Source organism: Ursus maritimus, unplaced genomic scaffold (genome assembly GCF_017311325.1).
Source record: "Ursus maritimus isolate PB19 unplaced genomic scaffold, ASM1731132v1 scaffold_14, whole genome shotgun sequence".
Lineage (NCBI taxonomy): Eukaryota > Metazoa > Chordata > Mammalia > Carnivora > Ursidae > Ursus > Ursus maritimus.
This window is the reverse complement of record NW_024423786.1, coordinates 41,946,746-41,957,890: the sequence shown is the minus strand read 5'-3', so window position 1 is coordinate 41,957,890 and position 11,145 is coordinate 41,946,746. Positions and strand designations below refer to the sequence as shown.

The 11,145-nt window shown below is 48.7% G+C and overlaps 1 protein-coding gene across 1 annotated transcript; it reads left to right on the top strand.

The window, feature by feature from the left end:
• Nucleotides 1-1,520: 1,520 nt before the first annotated feature.
• CCR2 (C-C motif chemokine receptor 2) lies at nucleotides 1,521-9,024 on the top strand. The gene is made up of 2 exons (XM_008703881.2): nucleotides 1,521-1,812; nucleotides 5,127-9,024. Exon 2 carries the CDS (start codon nucleotides 5,138-5,140, stop codon nucleotides 6,257-6,259), a length of 1,122 nt encoding a protein of 373 aa, XP_008702103.1. The 5' UTR covers nucleotides 1,521-1,812; nucleotides 5,127-5,137; the 3' UTR covers nucleotides 6,260-9,024.
• The last annotated feature ends 2,121 nt before the right edge of the window (nucleotides 9,025-11,145 follow it).

Below are 11,145 nucleotides of genomic sequence, written 5' to 3'. Positions count from 1 at the left end.
CAATACAGCCTCTCCCAAAAAATGTCCTAGATACATTTGAGAATAATGTGTGTGCTATTGTTCTTGGGTAGAGTATCCCGTATCTGTCTGTCAGATCCGGGTGGCTTATTATGCGGCTCAAGCCCTCTGCTTTCTTACTTATCTTTCATCTGGTTGTTCTGTCTGTTATCAAGAATGGGGTGTTGAAATCTCCAACTATTATTGTGCAACTGTCTTTTTCTCCCTTCAATCCTGTCAGTTTTTGCTTCATATATTTTGATGATCTGTCATTAGGTGTAAATGTTTGTAATCATTGTATCTTCTGGCTGCACTGAACCCTTTATTAATATATAATATCTGTCTTTGTCTTTTGTAATCTTTTTTGATTTAAAGTCTATTTTGTCTGATATTAGTATAGTCATCCCTGCTCTCTTTTGTTTCATATCTTTTAGTTAATATTTTCTCCGTCCTTTCACTTTCAATATATTTGTGTGTTTGGATCAAAAATGAGTCCCTTGTTGATAACATATAGTTGGATCATGTTTTGTTTTGTTATTCATTCTACCATTCTCTATCCTTTGATCAGATAATTTAATCCATTTACATTTAAAGTAACTACTGATAAGGAGGGACTTAATTCTGTCATTTTGCCATTTTTTTCTATACGCATACTTAGGGCTCTTTTGTCCCTCATTTCCTGCACTACTGTCTTTTTTGTGTTTGGTTGATTTTTTTGGTAATGAAATGCTTAAATTCCCTTTTATTCCCTTTTGTGTATGTTTTAAAGCTATTTCCTTTGTGGTTACCATGGGGATAGCATAGTTAGAACATGCTAATTTAAGTTTATAGCAGCTTAATGTCACACAGCTTAACAACACACAAAACTCCGCTCCTTTTTGGCTCTGTCCTCACCTCTTTTGGTTGTTGTTGTCACAGAAATACATCTTCATGCATCGTGTACCAAGAGGAGGTGGTGGAGGATGGCTAGCTGCTACTGTGCCAAAAGCTAAAATCGACCAAAGTTAACTGCAATTGATCATCCAAGCCTTATCCTGACAGTTGCAAACCTTCAGTAGATTCCAGAGTGCCAGAATAGTTAGATCAGACAGATTCTGTCAGTGCAATTATTATCTGGGTGGGGAGAGAGATTTCTGGGGCTTCCTATGCCACCAGAATCTCTGTGGTGATTTCTTTTAGAAAAACTTCTTTCTGAGGAATGGAACCTATAATAAATAAGGCCCTTCTTGCTAAGGACATCTCTGATACAAGAGACCATTTTGCATTCCCTTTTCAATAAATATCGCCAGCTAAAAAAAAATTTCCAACCACATCCCAAATCCAAGATGTCACCAGTGTGCATGGTCACATAAAACTCATTCTGTTTTCTCCACCATCACCAACAGTCCCACTGTTAGCATTTATCCTCTGGAAAATTAAGTTCTGTTGTGCTCGTTTCATGCAAATTATCACTGGTAGAAGAGAGATGAAGATTTCCAGATATAGAGACCCACAAGATAAAGAAGCGCAGAGTCGTTAGACAGAGGAGCAGATGTACAGGGTGTGCCTGACTCACACTCACGGTTGCATAAGTAAGATTTCAAAATTAATATACTCTGGAGACCTCAACCTAGCGTACAATGTTCCTGGCTGGAAAAGAAGAACTATATCATTCTTTTTTTTCAAATCTTTACCATTACTTGCCGTTGTATCTCCGCCTCCTGCAGGAAATATTATTTCCTACTTCTGCACACCAAGTTTCTACCTCCAGATCTGTTTGGTTCAGTTGCTGAGAAGCCTGACCCTCCAGTACCACTTGGGAGAAGCTATCCACTGGTGAGTTGCGTGTGCTTTTTCCATTACTTTATGAATCACAGGCTCAAAGCATCCCAACACTGGAGATGCAGGGACTGGGAGCACCCTGGAGGTTGCATAGCTCAGGACTCTGGGGGATGGTCTTGGGGGAGAAAAGGCTGGAGGGTGGTGTCTGCACCAGAAATGGTGGAGAGGCCCGGATGGCAGTGAACAAGTACAGAGCAGGGTGAGACCACCCCACGGGGCTCAGGTGAGATGACAGTGGGCTAAAGAGGACAGTCACGAAGTGTAAGGACACTCAGGCTTCTCAGCTTCTGCTCCTCTCACTCTGCCCCTCCCAGCCCCCTAGGGCTTTAAAGAGCTAGAACTTTCTATCCCAAATATTCCTCCCTCCCCCCTTCATAGTCCATCTATGTGATGGTCCAGACCCTGAACCAAAATGGGCCTCTTGCCTCAATTCAGAAGGCCCAGAGGGGCTGAAGCAAGGAATCTATTTTTCTGAGAGTCAGCTTTTAATTGATTCAGGATGTGTCCTGAGACTTGAAAGTGACACCTCACAAGTGTCTGCTGTGCCATGAGCTAGGTGTGCTGGAGTGACTGGGGAGAAGTCGTGGAGGAGGAGGTGGCTGGTAGCCAGTGTGGGTAAACAACAATGTGGAGAGAAGACACGATGGAAGTGGTCAGGGCAATTGGCCCCCTTGCCCCCTACCTTTTCCCCACCCCTGATCTGAATCACCAGAGGGTCTGGACTGTGCATTTCTGACTGACAGACTTCCTGTGTGATACCGAAGCCCAGCATTTGAGAACCACTGGTCCAGTCCACACTTTCCCATCCAGATGAGGAGGCCAGCCCTGTGGTTGGCTACGGAGCAGCCCAGAGGGTGTGCTGCACTTAAGGGTCTGTGTGCAAGGATCCCCAATATCTTAGTTTTTATATGGTCTCCCACTGGATTACCTGGGAGGCATACCTAGGTAATTATTACCTATTCCATATGCATCTCTGCTCTCCCAGGCTGGAGATAGGAGCTCCTGAGGTCTTTCGTAACGGAATAGCCCCAGGTTCAAAATCCAGCTCAACTATTACTTGTTTTGTGAATTTGGGAAAGTCATTTAACTTGCCAATGCTTAAATTGTGAATTTCTTCACTTGTAAAATGTATAAACACTTGCTCACAAAATATTTGCAAATATTACACTAATGCACGCAAAGTATTTAGCGCAGCACCTGGAGCTTAAGAAACACTCGATTAATGATCATAGATGTAATTCTTTAGGTGGATACATTTTCACCCCAGGTGCTTGAGACTAGATAAGTCTTATTTAGTTGCAGCAGATTTCCAAGAATCTGGCTTAGTGAAATGCAGGATCTATGAGATATATCGATCATAAGAGAAATTGAAGAATAAGGTGTGTACAAAGATAAAAACCAATTCACTGTTACTACCAGGAAAGGGAAAAAAAGAATATTCTTGAGAATCAAGCCTAATGATGTCAAATGTTATACTCAGTATAAAGACTTTCATGCGTTCCTTCAATGAACATTTATTGGTGCCTCCTTTAGCTAGGTGGTATATCATAAGAGCTGGAAACACACATGATCTGGACTTCAAGGGGCACACAGTGTATGGAAAACCGTGTGATAAGGGCTTGTTTTAGAGGCATGCATGGTGTTTTGAGATGATTGGCGTGATTGATTAGAGGAGGCAGGTTTGGCTTCACAAGAAGGGGAATTTGAGCGAGAGGTACCGGCGGATGAATAGGAGTTCACCAGGCATTTTAGGCAGAGGGGAAAGCTTATGCAAAACCACTAAAACAGGCGAGTTTGCAGGAAAATGGACGGAAGATGGTTGGGGTGGGAGCACAGGACCTGGGATTTGAAAAGTGACTGGAGCCAAAGCCGGGAGGACGTGAGCATAGAAAAGACTGACAAGTGGTCCAGGCATTGCCTTTGAGGTCCCACCACATACAATGTGTGGGACCACTGCGGTTTTCAGCTGAGAAGTGCATGATCCCGTTGCAGTGTTGGGGAAGTCCGGTTGAAAAGGAGCAGGTCAGGAATAAGCCACGAGCAAGGCAAGACCACAGCAAAGATGGAAATGGGGAGGGTCTAAGGCAAGACAGTGGCAACTGACAGGGGTGCAGAGGGGCTGAATCCGGAGGTGTTTATGAGGTAGAATTCACATGACAATGATAATGACAGTAGTAGTAGAAAAGAGTATGGCTCACGGGAGGTGCTTGGTAAACACTGGGAAAATGGGTAAACCCATGGGGACCTATGCAGGAGGCAATGGGAAATTCAACTCTGAGATGTAGGGGTTGCAAGGTGGGACCGGAAGGCAGAGCTTTGGGACACATTGGCATTCAGGGCGCCTAAAACCCTGCAATTAGACAACACAACTGAGCAAGAACTTGGGGGCGAGAATAAAGAGGTAGCAGGTAAAGAGGTGACAGCCAAGGGATGGTGCCTGGGTGTTCTCACAGGGTGGGCAGGGGAAGGAGACACCAACGAAGAAAATGAATAAGGAGGCACGAGGCAGGCACTCACCTCCCAGAAGGCAAATGAGTTTTAAATAGAAGAACGTAGCAGAAGGATCCAATGCTCATCAAGGATGAAGCTGAAGCAGAGCGGGGGCATTTAGTAGTTGGGTTGTCATGGCAACCTTGCCCAGGAAGCTTTGGCAGGAAGGTGGAGGCAGAGAGTTGAGAGTTAGTTAGAAGGTGTTCAGCTGCAAGTAACAGAACATGGAACTCACAGTAGCTTAAAAAGCAGGGCTCATTTTTTTCAAATCACAAGAAGTCAGAGGATGAGCAGTTCAAGGCCAAGCTTACGACTTGGTGGCATTGGGACTCAGCCTGGTTTTGCTCCATTCTCTGAGTCTTTCGTTCAGGGGTCCCAAACACCAAGCCCTCGCAAGACAAGCTCCAGAGCAGGAAGGAGCAGGCCCGGGTTTTGGCTGCAGCTCTCCTGTCGGAATAGAGCATTCCCAGGGGCCCGCTTGCAGAATGCCCTTCCTCACTATCCTCCGGCATCGGGTCAGTGACCCGTGTGCCCCCCAAAGAGGAGGTAGAGCAGCACGTGTGCTGTGCAGGGAACTTTACCGAGCAAGTCGGGTCCTCCGGGAAGGCCCAGGGTGTTGAGAAACAGCTGGTGGGGAGACAGCTCACGTCTGCTCCCACGGATAAAGGGAAGTGATCGGGCAGTGCGGGAGCTTTCCAGGACAAGGCTGCAAAGCAGAGACATAGACCAGGCCATCGCTGACACCGCGCGAAGACATTTTTAAGCTTGGGGACGGCAGCAGTTACGTGGGGTGTCATCATTTTGTTCTCTGATTACAGGACGGAGAAACATGGGTGACAATGGCACGTTTCCCCAGGCCAGCCACAACGTGCTGTCCACATCGCATTCTCTGTTCACAACCAATATCCAGGGCAGCGATGAAGAACCCACCACCATTTATGACTATGATTACAGCGCGCCCTGTCAGAAGACCGACGTGAGACTGATCGCCGCCGGGCTCCTGCCCCCGCTCTACTCGCTGGTGTTCATCTTCGGCTTCGTGGGCAACATGCTGGTTGTCCTCATCCTCATCAACTGCAAGAGGCTGAAGAGCATGACCGACATCTACCTGCTCAACCTGGCCGTCTCCGACCTGCTCTTCCTCCTCACCATCCCATTCTGGGCCCACTACGCCGCGCACGGGTGGCTCTTGGGGAAGGTGATGTGTAAGTCATTCACCGGGCTGTATCACGTTGGGTATTTTGGCGGAAACTTCTTCATCATCCTCCTGACCATCGACAGGTACCTGGCGATCGTCCACGCCGTGTTTGCATTAAAGGCCAGGACGGTCACCTTTGGGGTGTTGACAAGCGGGGTCACCTGGGTGGTGGCCGTGTTTGCCGCTCTCCCCGGGATCGTCTTCGCGAGAGTGGAAAGTGATGAAGATTTTCTCACCTGCGCTCCTCACTTTGCAAAAACATGGAAGAGTTTCCATACAATAATGAGGAGCGTCTTGGGGCTGCTCCTGCCCCTGCTTGTCATGGTCATCTGCTACTCGGCCATCCTCAAGACTCTGCTCCGGTGCCGAAACGAGAAGAAGAGGCACAAGGCCGTGAAGCTCATTTTTGTGATCATGATCGTGTACTTTCTCTTCTGGGCTCCCAACAACATCGTGCTTCTCCTGAGCACCTTCCAGGAGTCCTTTAACGTGAGCAACTGTCAGAGCACCAGTCAGCTGGACCAAATCATGCAGGTGACAGAGACCCTTGGGATGACGCACTGCTGCGTCAACCCCATCATCTACGCCTTCGTCGGGGAGAAATTCAGAAGGTATCTCTCCATGTTCTTCCGAAAGCACATCGCCAAACGCCTCTGCAAACAGTGCCCAGTCTTCTACGGGGAGACCGCGGATCGAGTGAGTTCCACCTACACGCCTTCCACAGGGGAGCAGGAGGTCTCGGCTGGCTTGTAAATGAGTAGTGGTTCGCTTCCTACTTATAAGGGGGTACGGCAATGTGTATATGATAATAAAGCCTCAAGGGTCTGTTGCAGCAAGGAGGCCTGTGAGCCTCTGAGGCCAGTGCCCAGGAACCTCAGGGTCGTGCACCCTAAGACAGACTTTGTCCCTCCCTCAATAGCCAGAGCATGCTCAGGCGATAGTCCAGAAGAACCATGGGTAGAGACTGTGACTTCTCCAATGAGCTCTTCCCAGTTCCTGGAAAACGCCACATCCAGAAAATGCTTATGTGCTTCTCCCAACCTTCGCCTTCACTTCAATGGCTCTGTAATGCCATCCCCTTGGTCAAGGGCCCAGCCGGAGGCGGGGAGGGGGGCGAGTGGGCGCGGGCGGATGGTGTGAGGGCACGTGGGGTCAGGCACGAGTGTCAGGAGGTGGGAGGTGTGGGCTTGACTGAGCCTGGGTGAGGAGGATGGGAAGGCCTTCATTGGCCCAGCCAGACAGCCGTGCCGCCCCCAGCCCCTCTTCCCACCCATATTAACCTGGAAGGCCCCACCTGCTCAGAGAGAGCTTGGGAACCCCAAGAACCCTCTGAGAGCTTCGTCTGGGTCTGATCATCCTCTTCTGTGTAAGTACATGACACATTTTTGCTTTGTTGCCATTTATCTATGAGAACCACGCAGCCTACATTTGAAATCTATTCAATACAGTGCCCCATTGTTCATGTGCGTCGTAAGCCAGATCCCCCTATGTCAAAATGTATGAACGTGTTTGTTTATAAAATCTGTGTAATCTATAATGAGATGAAAAATAAAAGCCCTCGTTTGGTCTGTGCAAGGAAAGGGGAGGTTTGCAGGTAGTGATGGGGAGAAGGTGTGAAGGCGGATGACTTCCTGGATCAGGAGGACAGGGGCTGTAGCAAGAGCTCGGGAGGCTGTGTGAGGCCCCATGAAGCAGTGTTTCCAGAATCAGCTAGGAGGAGAGGCCAGGAAGGATGCGTCAGGACCCAAAGAGGCCTCAGTTCTTTGGATCTGACTGTGTTTATCTTCTTGTTGCCTGTCCCTGCTGCCCTGGCCCCATCTGCCGCCCCACCCCCCGAGACTTCATCACATCACTCTTGCCTGAAGGATTGCCCTACCCCAGAGCCAGCTCGCAGAGGTCCAGAAAGTAGCCTTGGGGAGTAGAAAATGGTGCAGCGAGAACCCCTCCGTGGGCTCGAGAGAGGGGGAACAGCTGGTGGGGGCCTTGGGGTGTGTCGCTGGGGCAGAGAAGGGGCCAGCAGATGGGGTAGAGGCCCCTGCCTTGGAAGTCATACCCCAGCCTGTGAATCTCGGGGTCTAACTGCACAGACGGGGTGGACCTACACGAGGAAGACTCTCGATGGGTTGGGGAAAGTGATTTCCAAACTACCTTCCAGCACCTCGTTTTTGGATCCAGGCATAGAGTTCACATATGTAAAAATAATAATAATAATAATAATAATAAAGTAAAAATAAAAGTAAAGCTGAAACTGTAACTTGCACATGGGACAGAGTATCATTTTAAGAGTTGCTATTATGTCAAGCCTGAAAATACCGTATTAGTCACAGAGAGAATTCTGGTTTTGAGTTAGAATGTGGGAGCCTGTGGTGTGTTTGGGAGACTACCAATTCAACATTAATAGTTGTTGCTCAGGGAGTCCGGGGTCTGGTCTAGGGGCTTAGTAGCTCATGGTGATGCAGCGTCTAAGTCACACCGTTGGGATCCTAGCGCCCGCTCCACAGGCGGCATCTCAACGGGATCTCTATTCTCGAAGCTTCGCGGCCACAAATCCTTCTGCGTCATTATGAAGTCTAGGGAGTCATGGGTTTGATTGCGTTCAAATGCTTCTGTGCTCTGCAAATGTCATTCATGTTCAGACTGTCCGGTTTGGAGTGGGAACTCCTAAATCACACTGACCCCTCATCGAACTTTTAAACCGTATTTGTGAAGGAGAGGAGTTAGCTCACTTAAGTCAGCAAAGACTTTTATCTTGGGTGAGTCAAGAACGTACACGGGTGACCCGGCGCGTTTCTGATCTGACACAAGCAGGAAACACAGGGCATCTGGAACCTGGCGGCTCAGGAGCTGTAAGCGATGATGATTCTGCTTTCCTGCTTCATGGCTATAGAGATGGTTTCAGAAAGAAGTGTGTGTGTTCGGGGCAGGGAGAGCACGCTTCGCCTTCCGATATTTGTAGTATCCTCACCAATGCATGAAGTTTTGTTTGGACGATGAAATGTAAATATTGGGGTTTTTTAAAGCTATGATTTGGAAAATGAGTTAATGCTCTAATGTTGTTTTCAAAACTATCTAATTAGCGACTCCCCATTTTCTCCTCCCCCCCCAACTGCAGCCTCTGTTAACCACCATTCTATTCTTTACATCCATGGTTCTATTTTAGGTGCCTCGTGTAAGGGGAGTCACATGGCATTTGTCCTTCTATGACAGGTTTATTTCACCCAGCCTAATGTCCCCACGGCTCACCCGTGTCGCTGCATACGGCAGGACGTCTTCTGTATAAGGGCAAATAAAATATTCCATTGCATGTATACACTGCATTTTCTTTTTACGTTGATCAATATGCATAAAATTTCAGTTGTACAAGACGAGAAGTTCCAAACATGTGCTTACAACATTGTCCCTGCTGATAGAGTACTGTATTGTCCATTTAAAAATCTGCTAAGAGGGTAGATGGCATGTTAAGTGTTCTAACCATAATAATAATAATAATAATAATAAAAAGCCTGCCTATTTTGTTATTCTGTGGTGTGGTAGATTGTCTTCCTGTTTGCCACTTTTCACTCCTTCCCCTGTGTGATGACACGTGCCTGTCCTTGCGGTGTGACTTAGGACTTACAGTGTGCCTTGCAGGTGTCCCCCTCTACCCACAGGAGGCTCGGCCGCTAAAGACTGAGCAGAAGCGCCATCTGCCTCAACCACACAGAGTGATAGAGATGGTTGGGCTGAGCCTCTGGCTTTCCCTGCTCGGCCAAGGGGAAGGTCCACCCCGGGCCACAGCAGGTGCCACGGCAAGCGAGAAAGAAGACACAGAGAACAGAGCCAGAGACCCAGCCACACACGGCAGCCACATGTCACAGGAGCAAGAAGTCCACGCTTGCTATTTTAAGTCACTGAGCCGTGGGGGCTGTTTGCCAAGAAGCACAAAGGCTAATTAGCACACATGGTACATAGCGGCTTCATAAATACAATTCAGGAAAGTATGCATTTGTTATTCCATCGTGGAGTTCAATGCGGCAAACATCCCCTGAAGATCCTCCGGGTGCCAGTCTGGGTCAGGTACATAGAGATGGGTGTGTTAATTCCCGTGTTCTTAGACCCCTCTAAGTGCAGGGACTGGGGAGGGGAGGAGGGGTTGTAAATCACCAGGCACCGTGCAGGGCACAGAAGGAGAGGTATGTGTGAAATGTTCTGAGAGCCCGGAGGAGAGAGTCACTCACTCAATGATAGTCCCACATCACGGCAGTCAGAGCTATAGTAGGATTTTATTGCCACCAAAGAAACTGCTGCTTAAAAGCTGCCGATGATCTCCATTTCTAGAAGTGGAAACCTGTCTTCTTTATCCCAAGGAGAACGTTTGAGTGGGCTGTCTGAGACAAGCAGATGTCCGGGAAGATCATCATTCCCAGGGATGGGTGTCTTGAGACTTCTGGTGGAGTTGGGGGCTGGGCAGAGCGCACCCCTTGCCGTCCTCCACGATGTGTGACGCTCAAAGGCCCTGGGAGTGAGTCACCCAGACCCCATCCTTCTCTGCTTTGTCTTTTTCTCATTATTAGGATTTCCCTAACAAACTGAAATGGCTTCAGGGTTGATTAACCAGCAGCAGCAAGGGCCACCAAGGGCCACTAAGAGGGAGCTCATCAGAGAGAAGAGGCCTCCGGGCTGGTGAGCTGACCTCCGTGAATTTAGGGGAGGGCTGGCCCTGGGTTTGGTGAGTCACTGAGATTGGGACATTGTCACTCTGACACGATGTTTGTAACTTGACCCAGGGCTGTTCTCACATCCTCGGGACCTCCTTGCTGCCTCACTGCTATGCCCTGTCTCCACCATCTCCTCTCTCCAATCCCCTCTTCTCTTGCTCAGCTCGCCTGCTGTCTAGACGATGCCCCTCCCAGCAAAGAGGAGCCGGCCTCCCCTTCTTGCAAGCTCCCACTCCTCACATGATTTTCTCAGACCCCATGCCCTTGGCTTTGAGGAGATGACCCCCCCCACTCACCTCCCCATTAAGCCCACCCCTTTCTATAACCCTTTCCTACCCAAATCTCTCTCCTTGTAGGACAGGGGTGCAAGGAGTTGACATGACAAACAGGGGGACAGAGCTGATTCTGCCACTCTAGTAAGCCCCCAGGGAAGATGTGTGAGCCCAGGTGTCAGTGGTTTTCCTTAGAACTGTAGGGTACTTAACACCTCTCTGCCCTCAGCCTCGGGCCATAACTGCCAGTTCTGGGGTAACAGGAAAAGTCCTGCATGATATCCTGTTTTGCATAGAGCTGAAGACAGAGGTGCAGGTGTGATCCGATCCGAAGTCACAGTGGGCCTATTACATAGCTTCATGGTGCACTACGTTGCATTAGCTCGATGTCTGGGTGCTGATTGGAAAGAAATACCCAAAATGCATAAAGCAGACTTCCCAGCTGAGTTAAAGGGTTTCTACCACATCTGGATGTATCTGATAAGGGAGGAGGTAGACAGCCTGCAAGTGTCCACTTGGTTCGATGACTTGCACAGGGCATGGGGATATGGAGCAGGGGCTGGGAAGGGATCATTCTGGGAAGAACCTGGAGGACAGAGACATCAGGGGTTGAGAGGACAGCATGATGACCCCCAGCCTCACCCACCATGAAGTGTATCTGAGGCCAAAG

What these genes read in the sequence shown, in the direction of transcription:
- CCR2 (XM_008703881.2), top strand. Translation starts at nt 5,138, where the DNA reads ATGGGTGACAATGGCACGTTTCCCCAGGCCAGCCACAACGTGCTGTCC.